The sequence below is a fragment of the Bombina bombina genome, chromosome 1 (assembly GCF_027579735.1).
Source record: "Bombina bombina isolate aBomBom1 chromosome 1, aBomBom1.pri, whole genome shotgun sequence".
Classification (NCBI taxonomy): Eukaryota; Metazoa; Chordata; class Amphibia; order Anura; family Bombinatoridae; genus Bombina; species Bombina bombina.
This window is the reverse complement of record NC_069499.1, coordinates 1,240,001,159-1,240,019,842: the sequence shown is the minus strand read 5'-3', so window position 1 is coordinate 1,240,019,842 and position 18,684 is coordinate 1,240,001,159. Positions and strand designations below refer to the sequence as shown.

At 38.3% G+C, this 18,684-nt stretch overlaps 1 protein-coding gene across 1 annotated transcript in view; it reads left to right on the top strand.

Moving 5' to 3' along the window:
* The window catches only part of LOC128647972 (polycystic kidney disease protein 1-like 2), a 543,684-nt gene that overhangs the window by 131,765 nt on the left and 393,235 nt on the right, over positions 1-18,684 (top strand). The window contains exon 14 of the mRNA XM_053700651.1: positions 15,325-15,528. Coding sequence (XP_053556626.1) covers positions 15,325-15,528 — 204 coding nt within the window. The remainder of the gene's footprint in view (positions 1-15,324; positions 15,529-18,684) is intronic.

Below are 18,684 nucleotides of genomic sequence, written 5' to 3'. Positions count from 1 at the left end.
CCGGAACTAAAAGACCCCCCTCCCCTCCGCACCCGTCTCGACTTCAAAACTTGCCTTGCTGTACCTGCCGGTTTCTTGAGAGAGACAGGAAGACCACGGACTGTTTGAACAGGTACCTCTGCCCCGGTGGACCTAGCGGTACGTATGCTGCCCCCTCCCCCACCGAAGTTGCGTGGGAGGAGGCATTGAGAGTCTCGCTGGATAACAAGATCAGCGAGAGATACGAGACGGATTACCGCAGCTCCCCTGCCTCTGTCCTCCCCCCCCCCCTCTCCCACCGGTGCTGCGTGAGAGGGGTGCGGGATACGCTGTCAGCGCAAAGAATCCTTGGACACCGGGTTGTCTATAAGGTGGCTTCCAGAGTACCTGCTCCTTACCGGCACCGCTGCAACTATTCCGGCTCTTTAAACTTCAATAGAGGGATGACGGGTGTGCGGAGGCGAGGGTAAGTTTCACTGTGCAGCTGTGTCCAGACGGCGAAACTAATTCCTAATTAAATTGTGAACATTGGTCGCATAGTCAGGCTTAACCTTAGGAACACCTTATCCTCAAGCTGTAAATGACTGCTCATATAAACCAATATACGAAAGGGGAAACAGAAGAGGAGTACTTACTTACTTAATAGCCTACATAATTCAAGGAAGCAAGGAAGTGAAATATCGGAAGGCTTAATATAGCAATAACATTTTATATGTCCTGTTTCTCCCTGCTTACAAGCTCATACTGTGGAAAACTGAGACTTTGGATAAAATAAAACCCTCTTTCCTTATGGGATTTATCAGAAGACTAATGCTTTGAAAGAGACATTTGTCAAGAGTATTTTCTTTTTTTTTTTCTTTCTTCCTCTTCCTAGAAGTGTGGAAGTTGACTCTTCCCCTTAGAGGGAAGGGAGAGGGAGGAAGGGGAAAGGAATAATGGTTAAATTTCAATTGTAACTAAAATAATAATAGGTTCTATGAGTTTGGTTTTCTTTGGCTGCATTTATATATTTTATTTCTGTTAAGTTAGTAATTATGATTGCTGATGTGATTTACATTTACAATACTAACTATTAAAACCAATGCTTAATTGCCTTGGGCCCTTATAGTACCTCCTAGAAATTATATAAATACCTATTTTTTGAAGTTAGATTTGGGTACTAAAATCTCGCCCCAAAGCCTAGTTATCTACCTATTAGAACAGAGCTCTTGTTATTGTATTCATCTTTGCATTTATTCTTACAGAAAGTAGGGAGAACATTTGGTACATATTTACTTATTTTGCAAATTTTGGTCATCTCTTTTTTCCCTTTTTTTTTTTTTTTTTTTTTTTTTCTCTCTTTTGAGGAGAAGGGAGGAAAAGAAATGTGCTCATAACCCTATACCCTACATTTATAGTTATATCTTAACCTTAAACTCTACAAATAAGTGGAGATAACTTGCATTACTTTCTCACTATTTGAGTTATTTAAAAATTCTCGCTTTACTGTTATTTAGCTTTTTCTTAACCCAGGGAGTTGGGAGGAATATTTCCCTGCTGCCGTAATAAACTCACTCTATCACTACTCACGATAATCTCAATTTCCCACATAAACTATCAATAATTAACCTTTTCACTATAAACTCACTTAGATTATCTTTTTTGTTGTTTTCTTCTTTGCAAGTGCACCCCCCGGGCTCTTGCAGCCCCCTCATACTGGGTCTTCACTTTCCCCACTGGTACACTATCACTCCCCCCCAATATTAATTTTTTTTACCACACATTCACTTTCACTATCCCCTCCCCCCCCCTTTTTTTTTTTTTTTTTCTCCTCCCCGATTCAACACCTTATAAATCACAATCACACGGTATATGGATAAATATCTTTCCAACTCCCCAAAATATACTTCCCCAAATATGACAGGAAGGCATAGAGATCGAAAAATTAAGAATCCACCAGAACCAGGTATCGAACAAACAAGTCTTATAAATTTAGCAATAATGCCAGAAAACCCTAACATGCAGACATTAGTGACCAATATTGCTGAAGCACTTACTCCTAATTTTGAAACCCTCAAAACCGAAATTAAGAATGATATCTCCTCCTTAACCCAAGAGGTGCGGCAATTTTCAAACAGACTCCAAGAAGTAGAACAGAGAGTATCGGATCTGGAAGATCAAACAATTATTCATAATTCCAAAATTGAGAATGCTGATAAAAAACTACAAAAAATCATGAATAGACTAGAGGACCTTGAAAACCGTTCACGACGGAATAACCTTAGAATAATTGGTCTGCCTGAAACTAAACAATTTGAAAACCTTGATACTTTCATATCCGATACTCTCACTAAAGCTTTAAAAATTCCCTCCTCATACCCCCCGATGATAGTAGAGCGAGCCCACAGGATAGGCCCCCCTCGATCAGAAGGTAATAACAGTAGCAGAAATCGGCCGGTTATAGCCAGACTCCTTAATTATAAGGATAAAGACCTTTTGTTACAGTATTCACGAAAGAATCAACCGATTATGATAGAGGGCAATAAAATTATGATTTTCCAAGACTTTTCGGCAGACACTGCTTTAAAAAGAAGGGAATTATCCCCGATTTGTTCAAAATTTATACAACAAGGGTATAGGGCGGTTCTGATTTACCCCTCAAAATTGAAAGTGATATTGAATGGAACAACACATATTACTGAAGATGTTCAAATAGCTGAAAACCTTCTTAAGTCTCTTGCTGGTTAGACATAGGGACAAATTATGATTAACGACTTTACACAAGTGGCTCCATGCTGTTTTTTTCTCTTTTATATGGTATTAATTCTAGAAGCAGGTTATGGCGATGGTAATCCTGGGGGAAAATGGGACCCCTCCCCTCCCCCAACTCCTCCCCCCTCCCCCTTTTTTTGTTTCTTCCTTTTTTTTTTTTTTTTTTTTTTTTTTTTTTTGTTGTTTCTTTTTCTTTTTTTACCTTTCCTATATATGTTAGAGAAAAATGACACAAAATTCGGAAAAATTTAAAATTGTATCATGGAACGTAGGGGGAATTTCTTCCCCTATTAAACGCAAAGCAATTCTGGCACACCTACGAAAAACTCAGACGGATATTGGTCTATTACAGGAAACTCACTTAAACTTAGAGGAATCACTAAAATTAAAATCATCTTGGGTAAGAGAAGTTTTTATAGCCCCGAGTGTAGGAAAGAAGAGAGGAGTAGCAATACTCATAGGCAAAAAACTCCAAGTGGAGATTCTGGACTCTGAGGCCGATTCTGGGGGGAGGTATGTCCTGGTTAAGGTGAAAATAGGTCAGGCAAAATATACAATTTGCAATGTCTATGGGCCAAACAAAATTGATCCTGAATTTTGGGACGTATTACAAACAAAGCTCCTTCTGAGAACTGAAGGACATCTAATTGTGGGGGGGGACTTTAATATGGCCCCCCAATGTCCCATAGACAGACTTAGGAAAAACACTAAATGTTTGAAACAGAAAAAAGATAATCTTGAGCGCAAAATAATCAATAATATTAAACAGACCCTTTCTCTGCGCGATATTTGGAGATATCAGAACCCTGACACTCAGGACTTTACCTGCCTATCTAAGGTGCACAAAACATTGTCTAGGATTGACCTGTTTCTAATCGGGGATCACCTAAGTCCTATAACAGTTAAGTCCGAGATAACGCCTATCTTCTTATCGGATCATGGGCCTATTACCCTCGAATTTAATATTACCCAACAGAGTTCAAAGAATCATCGATTCTTTTTTCCTTACCACTTTTACAATGATTTCAAATTTAAAGAATGGCTTAAGAACACATTCAATGAATACGCTCAATTTAATAACAATTACGTTGAACGCTCTGATATTTTCTGGGAAACTGCTAAAGCAGTTCTCAGAGGAGAAATTATGGCATACTCGGCGATCCAAAATAAAAGAAGGAGGGCAAGAGAAAGGGAAGTTTGTAACTCATTGATTAATTCCTACAATCATTACCTACTAGATGGAACGCCCTTCAATTGGGCAAGATACGTACGAGCTAAGGCAGCAAGAGATACCTTTTATCTAACACAGGCAACAAACACTGAGCTTAGGATGCAAGCCAAATTGCATAAATTTGGTAATAAGTCTGGCAAAATGTTAAATAGATTAATTAAAAATGAGAATAAAAAACTTCATATTAACAGAATTCAACATAATGGGAAATCTTTAATTAACCCAGAAGAAATATCTAGGGTATTTTACCAGTATTTTCAACAACTGTACACTAGTAAAGAATTTGATATAAACAAAGCGACAGATTTCTGTAGCAAAATCAACTTTCCTACGGCCACTCCTGAGGAGATTGCCAGACTCAATGCACCTATCTCACTAGAAGAAATTGGAATAATAGTCACCAAACTTCCCATAAGTAAGGCAGCTGGCCCGGATGGATTGCCCAACGAGTTTTATAAAATTCTAATACCAGTGATAGCGCCATATCTGGGCAACCTTTACAATGATATTTTTATTAAACATAAACAGGCTTCCTCCTCTTTCGCATCTTCACTTACCACTCTGATCTTGAAAGAGGGGAAGGACCCTACATGCAAAGAGTCTTATAGACCTATTGCACTGTTAAATTCAGACTACAAAATTCTCTCCTCTATTCTAGCAAAAAGACTTCAACCTATCTTAACTACAGTAGTCCATCCGGACCAAGCTGGCTTTATCAATAACCGTAATTCTTCAGCAAAAATCAGAGAACTACTAGTTACTATGGAATATATACAAAGAACATCTTCTCAAGGGGTGGGGAGGGAGGATCCCCCTGACATGGCTATCTTATCACTTGACGCGGAAAAAGCCTTTGATTTAGTAATCCATAAACATTTAATTTTCTCTTTAACAAAGTTTGGGATTGGGGGTAATTTTCCTAAATTCGTGGAGAATATATACAACCATTCCTTTACAAATCTGATTATTAATAATGATATTACTTCTTCGATTGCATTGAAGAGGGGCACTCGTCAGGGCTGTCCTCTCTCCCCGCTCCTATTTGATTTAGCCATAGAACCCTTAGCAATTCAGATTAGGCGCTCGCTCGAAGGTATAAAAATTCAAAATCACGAAATAAAAATTGGATTATATGCAGATGATTTACTTATATATCTTTCTAATACAGAAAAAAATATCCCAAAACTTCTGCGTATCACTGATCAGTTTGGGATATTCTCAGGGTACAAAGTAAATGCCACCAAATCTGAGTTAATTTGGCTTAGGAAAAATAAAACCAGCATAACAGACATACCCTTTAGAGTGGTAACGGAATCTATGAAATATTTAGGAATTAAAATCCCAATAAATTTAAAAGATCTCTATAAGGTGAACATAACCCCAATCCTAGCATATATTAAAGAAAGGCTTAAAATCTGGCAAAACTTACCTCTGTCAATTTCTGGTCGTACAGCCTTATTTAAGATGGTTCTCCTTCCAAAATTGCTTTACATTTTGCAAAATGTCCCCCTAATTTTGTTTGAGAGAGATATACGGTCGTTAAACTCATCAATTGGCCAATTTATTTGGCAAGGGAAAAGAGCTAAGATAGCCCTTTCCAAATTAACAGTACTAAGAGAGATGGGAGGTTTGGCACTCCCAAATTTAAGATTCTATAATCTCTGTTTTTTAGTCCGCATAGTAGCAGATTGGTTTTCTAATAAGAATTATGTTCTAAATGTTGACTTAGAGTCTAATATTTGTGAACCTTACTCATTATTGGCCTTGGCACACTTGGAACCCAGAGATCTTCCAATAAGCATTAAAGAACTTAAATTTATTCTGAATCCACTTAAAGCTTGGTCTAGATTGACTAAAACTCTTTCAATATGCCCTAAGGCATCAAGGTATCTCCCTTTAACTAAAAATCCGAATTTCCAACCTGGTCTAGACTCACCGGTTTTTAATAGGTGGCATAACAATGGATTGGACAGAATTATTTATCTAATTGATCAGGATAGAAAATGTGTCAAATCTTTTGCACAATTGAGGGAAGATTATAATCTGGTAAACAAAGATTTCTTTGCTTACTTACAGATAAGACATTACATTATGGATCTAACATATAAGAGAAAAATATGCAAAAATTCCAACACTGAGTTACTAAGACAAACTGAATAGTTCAGCTAATTGGTATATGAGATGTAATATACAATTATTTTCTTTCTTGTAAGACTGCTATGGTTTTTTTATTTTTGCTTTTTTTCCTTTTTCTCACTGTTGTCTTACTCTAATATTGCCTTATATCGATGAAGCATAATAATATGTTGTTTTTTCTTTATTGTGAACTTGTACTCACTGTTGGATAAAATAAAATAATATAAAAAAAAATTGCATGCTCTTTCTAAATCATGAAAGAAAAAATTTGGGTTTCATGTCCCTTTAATATTTATTCCTAAATTCTTTAGATTAGTTAAAATTTATATACACATTGCAATATATTTATGTAGAGACCAGATTATGAATCAAATTATACACGCTTATGCTGTTATAATATTCTTTACATAAAATATATACCTTTAAAATTAACTTTACTCGCATTAAAATAACACAATAAAATATCAGAAGTTGGATATATTATTAATGCAAACAGCCATTTATTTAGCTACAATAAGACAAATTCTAAAATATATAGGTGCAAATAACTTAATACACACCAGAGAGATTTACTTACAATAATAAGCCTGACTTAGAGATATGAAATACATAAGACCTTTATCTAGCAAATGAATTACTCTCTCCTTTATCTTAGCGTTAAAGTTATTTAGCATTTGTGACTAGTTAAAACTATACAGGACTATGGATATTTAACTGTAATTTAACTGTAGCAACAAAATACCTTTGATTTAAATATAAAAGTATGAAACAACCTTTTATACGTTACCAGATACACCAGATACAACTTGCCGGCTTTTGATGCTTGCTAACAGCTGACTTGATAGTTTTGTGTGGCACATTTTAACAGAGTAATCGTACTTGTTATACTGAACTCTCCTATTTGGGGACATTTGAAGGACCTAACTTAGGCTGGAAATCGTGAGTAGTGCCGTGGAACTACGAGTGTATATGTCTATCCTACACATGACTTCTGCGAGCCTTTGCCTATATGGAACTCTGATGCAATATCTTTGAGAGACCTATATGGTTCCCTGGTGCCTTTAACATACCTCATACTGTTTGAGGTCATATCTTGTGAGTTTTAAATTGTGACATCAAATAAATATATTATTTTATCCTACATACTGCACTTAGAGGGGTTGCGCCCTGTTTCTTCTCTTTTTGTATCTTTAATTTTCATATATATATATATATATATATGTTTTTAATATGATCTGTGTATTTTAAATTATGTTGAAGATTAGGCACAATTCCTTTATCTGAGATCTAGTTCATCATGTCATACAGAGACTTAAAATGCCAGCTTATTAGGGAGCTCCGTATGGGAAACTCTGCAGGGACAATTTACACTTAGATGATATGAGCCACATCTTTTGAGAATGTTTGTATATTCCACTATTCTTACAGTCGGACTGTCTGTTCCTTACAGGGGGCCTGTAAGTTTTATTACCCATCCTGGGCAGGAAACCCATATATGGGCATATACATCTGAGGGCTCCATAATGCTAATATTTACTTTGAAGTGACCCATCGGTCTTATCTATACAAAGGTTTAAATCCTTTGTTCTCTCCTGAGTAACCAAGAAGAAGAAGAAGGGGGGTTGGTCTATTTTGGTTATAGCCCACACAACTCATGTCAAGGGCGATCTTAGCTGACATCAAATATCAAAATTTATTTGATACATATGTAGTTTATTTAATGTCATTCACAGGTACCCTGACACATCTTATTTCTAAATGAAATAACGGCTGGCTTATAGACACTGTGAATTTATTTTTAAGATATATGTGTACAAATGTATTTCTGTTGGGACTCAATTGACTCACTAGGAAATAAAATGGATATAGAACAGAATCCTATTTATCTGCCTGTTGCAGATAAGTGTTTATATTGTGAAGAGGTTCAAGTACTTCCTCCAGCCCAATTATGTTCTTTATGCCTTTAAAAAAATGTTAAAATCTAAGTCTAAAAAGTCTGTATCTGGGGGAATCTTTTTTTACCAGGAGACTTTGCAGCACACATTTAATCATCTATTTCTGCGACGCTGAGCTCCTTACCTTTAGCAGGTAAGAGAAAAATTAAACATGTTTCCTTTGACTTGGGAAACTCATCAAATGACAATGCTGCGTTGGTCAGCTTATCCCAGATTTCTCAAGGAAGACCATTCCTCAGCTGCTTCTGAGGGTGAGATCTCTGATTCTAACTCTGATTCAGACAATCCAGTGGAGTCTGAAGAGGTTAATTTTAGATTTAAACTTGATCACTTCTGTTTATTATTTAAAGGGACAGTATACTATAAAAAAATTTTTCCCTTAATGTGTGTCCAATTACTTTTTTTTACCAGCTGCAGAGTATAAAATGTATGAGATTTGCTTTTTAAGGCTTATTTGTGTATATGAGTTACCTAATTTTCGCCTATGATATGGTATGAGTGAAAAAGCATTGTTATGGCTCTTTTTCACTACCGCTGGTATTACGAGTCTTGCAGGTATATCTGTCCCGCACACTTTTTTGGCCATAACGCATCGTAACTACTGCAGCTTTCATAAAGTCCTTTTTCAATGGGACTTTCACAGCGGCGGTATTACGAGTTTGCCTGTCCGGCCAAAAAGTGAGCGGTACAGCCTATACCGTCAAGATCCATACCATAAACTGAAAGTCAGTAGTTATGGCTTTTATGTTATAAAGCCGTAACATAAAACTCATAACTAAAGTGCTAAAAAGTACATTAACACCCATAAACTACCTATTAACCCCTAAACTGAGGCCCTCTCGCAACGCAAAGACTAAAATAAAATTATTAACCCCTAATCTGCCGCTACGGACATCGCCGCCACTATAATAAACATATTAACCCCTAAACCGCTGCACTCCCGCATCATAAACACTAGTTACATATTATTAACCCCTAATATGCTGTCCCTAACATCGCCGCAACCTACATTACTGTTATTAACCCCTAATCTGCTGTCCCTAACATCGCCGCCACTATACTAAAGTTATTAACCCCTAAACCTAACCCTAAGCCTAACCCTAACACCCCTAACTTTAATATAATTAAAATAAATCTAAATAAAAATTATTATCATTAACTAAATAATTCCTATTTAAAACTAAATACTTACCTATAAAATAAACCCTAAGCTAGCTACAATATAACTAATAGTTACATTGTATCTATCTTAGGTTTTATTTTTATTTTACAGGCAAGTTTGTATTTTTTTTAACTAGGTAGAATAGTTAGTAAATAGTTATTAACTATTTACTAGCTACCTAGCTAAAACAAATACAAATTTACCTGTAAAATAAAACCTAACCTGAGTTACACTAACACCTAACCTTACACTACAATTAAATAAATTACATTAATTAAATACAATTAACTAAATTACAAAAAATAAAAAAAAAACACTTAATTACACAAAATAAAAAGAAATGATCAAATATTTAAACTAATTACACCTAATCTAATAGCCCTATCAAAATAAAAAAGCCCCCCAAAAATAAAAAAAACCCTAGCCTACAATAAACTAGCAATGGCCCTTAAAAGGGCCTTTTGCGGGGCATTGCCCCAAAGAAATCAGCTCTTTTACCTGTAAAAAAATAATACAAACAACCCCCCAACAGTAAAACCCACCACCCACACAACCAAACCCCCCAAATAAAATCCTATCTAAAAAACTTTTAGCTCCCAATTGCCCTGAAAAGGGCATTTGTATGGGCATTGCCCTTAAAAGGGCATTTAGCTCTTTTTCTGCCCAAACCCTAAGCTAAAAATAAAACCCACCCAATAAACCCTTAAACAAACCTAACACTAACCCCTGAAGATCCACTTACAGTTTTTTAAGACCGGACATCCATCCTCAACGAAGCCAGGAGAAGTCTTCATCCAAGCGGCAAGAAGTGGTCCTCCAGACGGGCAGAAGTCTTCATCCAGATGGCATCTTCTATCTTCATCCTTCCAACGCGGAGCGGCTCCATCTTCAAGACATCCGGCGCGGAGCATCCTCTTCTGACGACGGCTCTTCAAGAATGAATTCTCCTTTAAATGACGTCATCCAAGATGGTGCCCCTTGAATTCCGATTGGCTGATAGAATTCTATCAGCCAATCGGAATTAAAGGTGAAAAAATCCTATTGGCTGATGCTCAATCCTATTGGCTGATTGCAATAGGGTTAAGTTTAGGGGTTAATAACTTTAGTATAGTGGCTGCGACTTTGGGGGTGGCAGATTAGGGGTTAATAAGCGTAATGTAGGTGGCGGCGATGTTAGGGGCGACAGATTAGGAGTTAATAAGTGTAATGTAGGTGGCGGCGCTGTTAGGGGCGGCAGATTAGGAGTTAATAAGTGTAATGCAGGTTGCGGCGATGTTAGGGGCGGCAGATTAGGGGTTAATAAGTGTAATGTAGGTGGCAGCGATGTTAGGGGCGGCCTTAAATAGCTTGGCCTTAAGGCCAAAAACTTTCAGGATGGGTGGGGATACCACAGGCTAAATACACATTTCAAATGCCAATATAAGGGTAATGGAAATACTTTTAAACAATTTAATACACTCCAGCAGGTAAAGTGGCTCATTGGGAACAAATTAAAGGTGGAGAAAAGTTTTGAGTAACTTGTCCCTTTAAGGAGGTTTTAGCTACCTTGGATATTCTGGAGTCCAAACCATTGGAAACTTCTAAGGTTTCAAAACTAAATAGAGTTTATGATATTAAGTCCAAGTCTTTGGAGGTTTTCCCAGTTCCAGATCATATGTCTGATATCATCACTAAGGAATGGGAGAAGCCGGGGATTCCTTTTTCTCCTTCACCAAATTCTAAGAGAATGCTTCCAGTCTCTGACTCTACCCTAGAGTTATGGAATTCTATTCCTAAGGTGTATGGAGCTATTTCCACCTTGGCTTAGAGAACTACTATTCCTCTGGAGGATAGTACTTCTTTTAAGGACCCCATGGATAGAAAATTAGAGAGGTACTTAAGAAGAATTTGTCTTCAACTAAGTTTTCTTTGGCAACTGGTTGCAAGTATTGCAGCAGTCGCTGGAGCCGCAACTTACTGGTGTGACTCCTTATCTAAATTGTTTTTAAAGGAAACTCCTTTGGAGGAGATTCAGAATCGAATAAAGGCTTTAAAGTTAGCCAATTCCCTTATTTGCAATGCTAATATGCAGGTTGTTCACCTGAGTTTTAAGTCCTCAGGTTTTGCTGTCCTGTCTCTTAGGGCCTTATGGTTGAAGTCTTGGTCAGCAGACATGGTCTCTAAGTCAGTACTTCTTTCTTGACCTTTTAAGGGGAAGTCTCTATTTGGTCCTGGTCTTGATTCCATTATATCCACTGTGACTGATGGAAAAGGGGCCTTCCTTCCTCAGGATAAGAAGGTTAAACCTAAGGGTCGTCAATCTAATTTTTATTCCTTTCACAACTTCAAGGGACACAAATCTTCTTCCTCATCCAAGGCTGATCAACCCAAGTCTTCCTGGAAGCCTAACCAGTCTTGGAACAAAAATAAGCAGTCCAAGAAGCCTTCCTCTGACAATAAGTCAGCATGAAGGGGCGGCCACCAATCTGGAATTCGTTCATGTAGGGGGCAGACTGTCCTTTTTTTGAGAGGCCTAGATTCAAGACGTTCTAGATCCTTGGGCAGTGGAAGTGGTCTCACAGGGTTAGAAGATAGGTTTAAGTCTTGTCCTCCTCCAAGAGGCAGGTTTCTCCTATCAAGACTCTCTTCACATCCTGTAAAAAGAGAGGCATTCTTAAGCTATTTAAAAGACTTATCTTCCCTGGGAGTCATTGTTCCTGTCCCTCCTGCAGAACGGGGCCTAGTGTTTTATTCAAACCTTTTTTATTGTTCCCATAAAGGAGGGAACCTTTCACCCTATTCTGGATCTAAAGATTTTCAATAAATTTGGAAGCCATCAGATCGATTCTTCCATTGGTCCAGGAAGGTCAGTTATACCTTCATATGCCTATCCAAAAGGAACACTTTAAATTTCTGCGGTTTGCCTTTCTAGACAAATATTTTCAATTTGTAGCCCCTCCATTTTGTCTGGCTACAGCCCCCAGAATCTTTACGAATGTCTTAGGGGCTCTTTTAGCAGTAGCAAGGACTCAAGGAAACGCTATGGCTCCGTACCTGGAGGATATCTTGGTTCAGGCTCCATCTTTTCTTTTGGCAAGATCTCACATGGAGATCAGTGTATGGAGATAATTGGTCTCATGGAGGCTACAATGGACATTATTCCTTTTGCTCGCTTCCATCTGAGACCTCTTCAACTATGTATGCTCAGACAATGGAACAGCAATAATTCAGATCTATCTCAGAGAATTGTCCTAGACCACCACACAAGAGAATCTCTCTCTTGGTGGATCTGTCAGGATCATCTGTCACAAGGCATGTGCTTCTTGAGACTAACTTCTGAGATTGTGACTATGGATGCCATCTGGGGAGCAGTTTGGGGTTCCTTAAGAACTCAGGGATCCTGGTTGCCAGAGGAATCTGTTCTCCCAATAAACATTCTGGAGTTGAGAGCAATCTTCAATGCTCTGGTAGCGTGGCCTCAACTGAGTTCTTTCCGGTTTATCAGATTTCAATCAGACAACATAACATTGGTGGCTTATATCAATTATCAGGGTGGAACTCTAAGTTCCCTGGCTATGAAGGAGGTCTCTCGCATCCATCAGTGGGCAGAGTCTCACAGTTGTCACATTTAGGCCATTCATATTCCGGGAGTGGACAACTGGGAAGCGGACTATCTGAGCAGACAAACTTTCCATCCAGGGGAGTGGGATCTTCATCCGGAAGTATTCTTGGAAATTACCCTCGAGTGAGGTGTTCTGGAAATAGACCTCATGGCGTCTCATTTCAATACCAAGTTGCCCAGTTACGGGTCCAGATCAAGGGACCCTCAGGCAGTGCTGGTGGATGCATTAGCAGTGTCGTGCGAGTTCAATCTGATGTCTTCCCCCCATTTGCCCTTCTTCCCAGAGTCATAGCCCGCATCAAACCGGAGCGGGCCTTGGTGATCTTAATTGCTCCAGCCTGGCTTAACAGGATTTGTTTTGCGGATCTTGTAAAGATTTCATTCTCCCCTGTGGATGTTACTGTTGAGGAAGGAACTTCTTCTTCAAGATCCGTTTCTTCACCAAAATCTATATTCTCTGAAGCTGACTGCGTGGAGATTGAACATTAGTTCTTTCTAAGAGGTGGTTCTCAGGTATGGGTTATTGACACCCTGATCCAGGCTTGTAAACCCATTATTCGTCGGACATATCATAAGGTCTGGCTCACCTATCTATCATGCTGCAAGCTTCAAGGTTTCCCTTGGCAGAAGGTGAGAGTTCCTCAAATTCTGTTTTTTCTCCAAAAGGGTTTGGAGAAAGGTTTATCTGCTAGTTCTCTAAAAGGCCAGATCTCTGCCCTTTTGGTTATGTTACACACGAACTTAGCCAATCTGCCTGATGTTCAGTCTTTTGTTCAGGCCCTGGTCAGAATCAGGCCTGTGTTTAAATGTGTTGCTCCTCACTGGAGCCTTAATTTAGTTCTTTGTGTTCTTGAAGGGGCTCCATTTGAGCCTATGCATTCTGTAGATATTTAACTTTTATCTTGGAAAGTTTTGTTCTTGTTGGCTATCTCTTCTCCGTGTAGTGTCTCAGAGTTATCTGCCTTACAGTGTGACCCTCCTTATCTTATTTTCCACGCAGATAAGGCTGTTCTTCATACAAAGATGGGTTTTCTTCCTAAGGTGGTTTCTGATTGTAATATCAATCAGGAGATCGTAGTTCCTTCCTTTTGTCCTAATCCTTCTTCTCAAAAGGAATGTCTCCTTCACAATCTGGATGTGGTACGTGCCTTAAAGTTCTATCTCCAGGCTACTAAGGATTTTAGGCAGTCTTCTGCCTTGTTTGTGTTTTATGCTTTTAAGCGTAATGGTCAAAAAGCTACTGCAATAGCTCTCTCTTTTTGACTGAGGAGACTCCTTCATTTGGCTTATGAGGAAGCTGGGCAGAAGCCTCCTGAGAGAATTACGGCTCATTCTACTCATGTTGTTTCTTCAAAAGAATGAAGCTTCCATGGAACAAAACTGTAAGGCGGCTACTTGGTCTTCTTTACATAACTTTTCAAAATTTTACAAATTTGATGTGTATGCCTCAGCTGAGGCTTCCTTTGGGAGAAAGGTTCTTTAAGCGGGGGTGCCTTCAGTTTAAGTCCGCCTGCCTTTTATTCTCCCTCCCTATCCATTTTGTGTCCTTTCTAGCTTGGGTATTGGTTTCCCAACAGTAGTTAAATGAACTTGTGGACTCTCCATGCCATTGGAAAGAAAACAAAATTTATGCTTACCTAATAAATTATTATTTTCTTTCCTGGCATGGAGAGTCCACGACCTGCCCTGTAAGTCTATTTAAGACGGAAATTGTTTTATATAACCTTCAGGCACCTATATACCCTAGTGTTCTCCTACCTTTCCTTTATTCCCTCGGCTGAATGACCGGGGGAGTATAGGTAGTGAGACAATACTTAAAGGAACAGTCAAGTCCAAAAAAAAACTTTCATGTTTCAAATAGGGCATGTCATTTTAAACAACTTTCCAATTTACTTTTATCACCAATTTTGCTTTGTTCTCTTGGTATTCTTAGTTGAAAGCTAAACCTAGGAGGTTCATATGCTAATTTCTTAGACCTTGAAGGCCGCCTCTAATCTAAATGCATTTTGATAGTTTTTCACCACTAGAGGGCATTAGTTCACATATTTCATATAGATAACATTGAGCTCATGCAGGTGAATTTACCATGGAGACAGCTCTGATTGGCTAAAATGCAAGTCTGTCAAAAGAACTGAAATAAGGGGGCAGTCTGCTGAGGCTTAGATACAAGGTAATTACAGAGGTAAAACGTGTATAATTATAACTGTGTTGGTTATGCAAAACTGGGGAATTGGTAATTAAGGGATTATCTATTTTTTTAAACAACAAAAATTCTGGTGTTGACTGTCCCTTTAAGCTCTGGCTGGGGTGTTCTTTGCCTGGTAACCAGGAGGAGAATTTCCCAACAGTAATTGAATGGACTCCTGGACTCCCCATGCCAGGAAAAAAAAAATGAACAGGCAAGCATAAATTTAGTTTTTTCTCTTATCCCTTCAAGGTGAGAAAATAAAATATGCCTAATGTTTTATACTTTCTGAGTCTTACAAATTATCTTGTGCTTTATCAATAGCCATGAATGCATATGAATATGGAGAGGATATTTTTGTTGTGAGCACCTTGCCCCCTCCAGAGATTCCGAATTGTATCATAACGCCAGAGGAAGGCACATTACTGACCAGCTTCCAGATCTCCTGCACCACTCCATGTTCCCTATCAAACTCGTGTACCAAGGATGAAAGGGTCTCTATCACTTATTGTTTCTACCCCAAGATAAGTAAGCAGCATTATTGTGAAACTAACCTTTTCTAGTTCTTTAGTTAATCTAGCATATGCATTTTTTTTTAATAAAGTTTTTATTGAGATGATACAGAACAATAGATGGCATTTCTTGAGCTTATCTTACAGCGAGATATACAGACGTCAAGAAGTAACACAAAAAGTACAGAGTATGGTATCCTGTAAAAGTTATCATAGAATATTACATGTTAAGGAGTTACATAAAAATCTCAAGATATGTGTCTGTATAAAAAGTTAAGCAGAGAGCACGGCATCTCATTTTTAAAATGTTTTACCTATAGATCTGATCAAATGTCCCCTTCAACTATAATTATACCACTTATTAACATTCCCTCCAAATATTAAACTAAGGTCTCTAATGGACCTCTAAAACAGTAACTTTAACAGATGGAGAGTTTAAGGGGGACAGGGAGAAAAGTAAAATAACATTTTGAAGAGATGCACTTTCCTATGCTTATCTAGTAAGCAATGGAGGGGGGGTAAAGTAAAGGTATATATTATAGGTGCTAACAGAATTATATATAATAGAAACTGGAAGATGGTGTACCAAATAAGAATATAAATGCTACTGGATTGCAATTCGGGTATTGTAAAGACTCATGTCCACTCTGGATCTCATACTAAGTAGCGGCTAAAATCTCAACTAACGCCAAAGTAGTGGAAAGTAAATAGTGCTCAATAACTTTTCTCAAGTCTCGATATAGGAAGTGACTTATTGAAGATATATGAGATGACTATGACATGGTACTAGGCTTATATATTGACACGAGACATAGATGTATTAGCGTGCAGTACATATCTGGTAGAAAGGAACTATAGTCAGCAAAGGCATAACGGACATTAGACATAAGCATATAACATATATTGTAGTCTTACTAACCATTTAATAAAATCTTCTATATTATGTTCAAGTTATAGTATGCGTATATATAGGTCTATGGGTTGTATAGCTTTCTCTATCCATGCAGAGAGGGGGATAATCTCGCCTAGGCTTATGCTAAAATTTTTAGGTAACTATTAAAGGAAAAAGAAGTCACTAGCTATTGGTTGTGTTGATACACCATAGCTAAGCAATATATTATACGTATTGTTACATCTGTTACCTATATCATATGGTCCTGGCGGTCTCATAAGTATTATACATTACTACCTTGTATAATGGACTACGATAAATGTATATCTTAAGCTGGTTAGAAACATTAAAAATATTCACATTTTTGAGAAGGCTGTGTCTAAAAACAAACAGTCAATTTGAGATTGTAGACTTCATTATGATACATGGTTCTGACTAATATATATGAATAAAGTCTGAATTCTATATAGTAGAACCTAGTATCTGCTGGTTGCCTTTTACACCTTGTGCCTATAGCCATCTACTTGTGGTGTTGCCAGAATCTATTGGCTCCTGTATGTGGAATATGCAGGATTGGGGGTGTCTTCCTATAAACAATTATCTACCCCTATTAATACTAGTATTGGTCAATTAAGTTGAAGAATAAGTCACTCTACATAGAAAAACAACCAGCTCAATATAGCCTGTCATAATTAGTACACATCCTGAATAACAAATATATAGTCACGTAGTTAGATTTGAAGGAATAGAACTATGTAAGTAAGGGCATATCTCAACAGGGACATCATTATGCATAATAAACAGACTGGGTGTCAGAAATATAAATGATTAGTGTAAATCTAGGAAACCTTAAACAAACGTGAGTGTCCACTTATCACACATTTAACATTACGGGGGTACCAAAACAAGTCTCCAAAGTAGCCAATATCACTTCTAAGGCTGCAAAGACCGTAATGGACTTGATGACCTGTAGAGCAATCCCTTTAGCCAATGCCTCTAGGAATCTTTGACTCTGTTTCTGTTAGTGGCAGCCGCTCTAAACCTATTTTCACTACAACCGGGATAGAAGATTTATCAGCGTAGATCAAGCTCATAAGATTGAAGGCAATCCATTTATGAACAGTGAGGCTTTCACTCTGTTATGTTGTTATGCTTCTTCTATCTATCACCACGATCATGGAGCCATGACTGATATTTTTCCCCTCACTTGCCACAATAGAAGCACATCCAAAACTGGGGACCGTTCTGATCCCTGTCACATGTGCAGCTCTCTCTGGTTCGCCACTGGAAATGGATCAGGTAGGTGCTACACTAGCAATAGGGTCAAGCGCTATCTCCTCTGTCTCTGTACAGAGATCATAAAGGACAAAGGCAGCAGCACCACTTAAAATAATCTCCAAATTTATAAATTTGGAGATTATTTTTTGTGGTGCTGCTGCCTTTGTCCTTTATGTATGATTTTGGGTCTTTGGTGTGAGGCCTGGCAGTAAGCACACTACACTGGTGCTGAATTACTTTGGATATCTGTACAGAGATCAGCCAGATAATCCCCAGTCTGAATATGTCTCCCGCTGTGCAGGGCAATGTCTGGTGTTGCGGCCTCCGCTGTACTGTCTCCTGGGCCACTATATTGGGTTTTAGCTCGCACGTATGGATCAAGCCAGCTGCTATTCTCAGATGTAAGGGCTTCTGATTCTAAGGCACCAGTTGTCAGATCCACCAGTTTAGGCACCACAGCTGTGTCTTTGCGGCTGTTCTCATTCTCTTTAAGTCCATGTGGACAGCATGTAGTTCTGATAGGTGTGGAGCGGCCTATAAAGCAATCCCTGGCTTGTGTCTGTAGTTTTTGGAAAACTTCCCTCATTTGCTGTTTAAGGTCACCAATTTGGTCAGCTATCAGCCTTTGGGATTCACGTTCCCAGTTGTCGATCCACTGGTTGATCTGTATGGCACATAGGCAGCTCATACTGGTCAGAGATGCCATTACATGTGGTGCTAGTATAGGTCCTAGGATAGTAGCATGACCCAGGTTCAATCTGTCCGTTTCCTTCAGTGGTCTTGGAGTTGAGATAGGTCTCTTAATAGAGAATTAAGATTCAGATTTACAAAATAACCTCCATTATTATATATAGGAGTCATGAGCTCCTGCAAAACACATCTGGTCTCTTCGGCGGTTAACTCCACCCCCCTAGCAAATGCATTTTTAATATATTGAAGCTAGAACTTTGCATATCCCATCTCTTGTGAATTTTGTTTTAAGCAAATATCACCCACATTGGT